Consider the following 3,010-nt stretch of genomic DNA (forward strand, 5'->3'; position numbering starts at 1 on the left):
GTGACCCCAGCTGCCGAGGGCCACTCCTTTCCCTGGGCCTCTGGCGTCATGGGTCCAGCAGGGGCTGAGGACCTTCCTGCCCGGGCGGCCTGTCCAGGGCGCTCCTCCCCCAGAGGCTGCAAGGTGGAGGGATGGTTTTCATTTGACAGAGGAGGAAATGGAGGCTCAGGCGTCAGGTGACTTCCCTGAGAATCGCAATTTGTAGGGGACGTGGAACAGGGTCCAAGCCCAGGCAGGGGACTTCCCGAGGGACTTTGTAGCCGACTTCATCACTGAGCCTATGAGGCCAGTCTTACAGATAAGCGAATTTAGGCCCAGTGAGCACCAGGGGCTGAAATCGGGGAGGGTCTGAGAAGAATGATGCTGGTAATTTCATGGGTATCGCATTGAACCTGTAGCTTGCCTTGGGTAGGAGGGCCATCTTAACAGTGTTGGTTCTTCCAATCCGTGAGCATGGAATATTTTTCCATTTGTCTGTGTCTTCTTTGACTTCTTTGTAGTTTTCATGGTAGAGGTCTTTCACATCTCTGGTTAGGAAGATGCCGAGGTATTTCATTTTTTGTGCCTATTGTGAATGGAATTGTGCTTTTTATTTGATTCTCTGCCTGTTTGTTGTTGGTGCATAAGAACGTGGCTGTCTTTGGCGTGTTGATTTTGTACCCTGAGACTTTGGCACAGTCCTTTATAAGTGCAAGAAGGCTTCTGACAGATTCTCTTGGACTTTCAAGATATAGGATCATATCGTCAACAAAGAGGAATAGCTTAACTTCCTCTTTTCCTATTTGGATACCCCCGATTTCCCCTCTTGTCTGATTGCTCTGGCTAGGACTTCCAATACTATGTTAAACCGGAGGCGTGAGAGTGGGCAGCAGTGTCTTGTTCTGGTTTTCAGGGAGGTGCTTCCAATTTCCGTCCATTTAGAACATTTGTCATGCAATACTACAAGAAAGAGACTGGCAGTAGCCGGGACACTGCCGGGGCTTGTGGGGGATATAAGATCGTAAGAGAGCCTGATCCCGATCCAGGTGAAGTGAGGCCCCACGGGAGGCCCAACCTTCACCTGTACGGAGACCACTTATGCACCCAGTCCTGACTTGTGCCCCACATCTCTAAAATAATAAGTAAATCATTTTTAAAACCGGGGAAGGGTTTGGTGGGTCTGCCATAGTCAGAGCCTCACCCCGAAGCAGGCTTTGAGAGGCTGACGTCCCGCCAGGCCTCTCACTGCCCAGCCCCAGGGAGCTTGGCAACCCCCCGTGGGGCTGCTTGGACGGACGGGGCCGCCGTGGGGACAGCAGGCAGGCAGGTAGGCAGGCGGGGGGGGGCGGCGACAGCCCCTCAGCAGCCCTGTCCTGCCCTAGTCCTGGACACGGCCGGCCAGGAGGAGTTCAGCGCCATGCGGGAGCAGTACATGCGCACTGGGGACGGCTTCCTCATCGTCTTCTCCGTGACGGACAAGGCCAGCTTCGAGCACGTGGACCGCTTCCACCAGCTCATCCTGCGTGTCAAGGACAGGTGAGGGAGGCCGGGGGCCTCCTGGCTCGGGGAGGGGGCGCGTTCTCTCCCGGACAGCACGGGGAGGGCAAGGCCAGGCAGCAGCTGGGAGCTCGCTCCAGCCCTCAGGCCTCGGGCATTCCTCCAACACCTGCCCTGCTGCTTTCTCAGCGGGGCCAGGCTTCAAGGGGCCAGCTCCTTCCCACCGGCCGCGAACTGGCCCCTCAGTCAAGGAGTCCTCAGGGACTGCTCTGCTTTTCGACTCCAGTCTCACCACATTGTGTGATGTTCAAAGAAGTGAGTTTCCCCTCCAGTTGACACTGTAATTGGTTAAATCCTATCGATGATGCGGCTCACACGCCCCTGGTTCAGGGCTCATTTTGAAGCCTGGTCAGGAATAACGGCATGGGTGGAGTGTGTCCTGGGCCCGAGCGGTCTTGCCAGCCAGCTGAGTCTCAAAGAGGCAGTGTCAAGAAAGTAAAAGGACAAACGAACGGGGAAACTGCGAGCCTTGGGTGAATCCCAGGAAAGACGGGAAAATCCAGCTAATCCCTATTCGGAAGGCAAAGCGTTAACCACTTTGCCAGGTCCAGGGACACAGAGACACACGCGAAGCACCAAGAGATTAATGTGGGTTAAGACCCTGAACAGATGAACCAAAAAGAGGAAAAACAAATGCAGCAGATGTGGGGAAACAGCCAACTTTCTTGCTAATTGAAGAAATGTACGGAAAATAACAAGGCACCATTTTTTTTTTGAGTGGGAGTCTCACTCTGTCGCCCAGACCGCTGGAGGGCAGCGGCCGCTCCCGGCCACCGCAGCCTCGACCGGCTGGGCTCCGGCGATCCTTCCGCCTCAGCCTTCCGAGGAGCCGGAATGACAGGCGTGCACCACCACGTCCGGCTGATTTTTTGATTTATTGTAGAGATGAGGTCTCGCTGCCCAGGCGGGTCTCGAACCCGCGGGCTCAGGCCATCCACTCACCTCAGCCTCCCAAAGGCGCGGGATGACAGGCTGAGCCACCGAGCCCGGCTCAAAGCACCATTTTTTACCTGTCAAGTTATAATTCTTTTAGTGAAAATACCCAGGGCTGCCAAAGACGCTGTGAGGTCGTCAGCCCATTCGCTTCTGAACAGCAGTCTGTCCCGTGTGCGCGAGTCTGGGAGGCGGACACGCCCCTCGGCCCCCACTTCCGGGGAGAGTCTGAGTCCGGTTCTCCCCTCGGCCCTCACTTCCGGGAGGGTCTGGGTCCGGTTCTCCCCTCGGCCCTCACTTCCGGGAGAGTCTGGGTCCGGTTCTCCCCTCGGCCCTCACTTCCGGGAGAGTCTGGGTCCGGTTCTCCCCTCGGCCCTCACTTCCGGGAGAGTCTGGGTCCGGTTCTCCCCTCGGCCCCACTTCCGGGAGAGTCTGAGGCCGGTTCTCCCCTCGGCCCTCACTTCCGGGGAGAGTCAGGCCGGTTCGCCCCTCGGCCCCCCCTTCCGGTCCCCGGCGCATCCTCGCTGTGCAGGGGCCGGGT

The 3,010-nt window shown here is 57.3% G+C and overlaps 1 protein-coding gene across 1 annotated transcript in view; it reads left to right on the forward strand.

Moving 5' to 3' along the window:
* MRAS (muscle RAS oncogene homolog) overlaps positions 1–3,010 on the forward strand; it is a 25,126-nt gene that overhangs the window by 15,385 nt on the left and 6,731 nt on the right. The window contains exon 2 of the mRNA XM_021708717.1: positions 1,362–1,516. Coding sequence (XP_021564392.1) covers positions 1,362–1,516 — 155 coding nt within the window. The remainder of the gene's footprint in view (positions 1–1,361; positions 1,517–3,010) is intronic.

The sequence above is a fragment of the Carlito syrichta genome, unplaced genomic scaffold, assembly GCF_000164805.1.
Source record: "Carlito syrichta isolate Samal-C Ts95f unplaced genomic scaffold, Tarsius_syrichta-2.0.1 Scaffold144245, whole genome shotgun sequence".
In the NCBI taxonomy this organism is placed as follows: domain Eukaryota; kingdom Metazoa; phylum Chordata; class Mammalia; order Primates; family Tarsiidae; genus Carlito; species Carlito syrichta.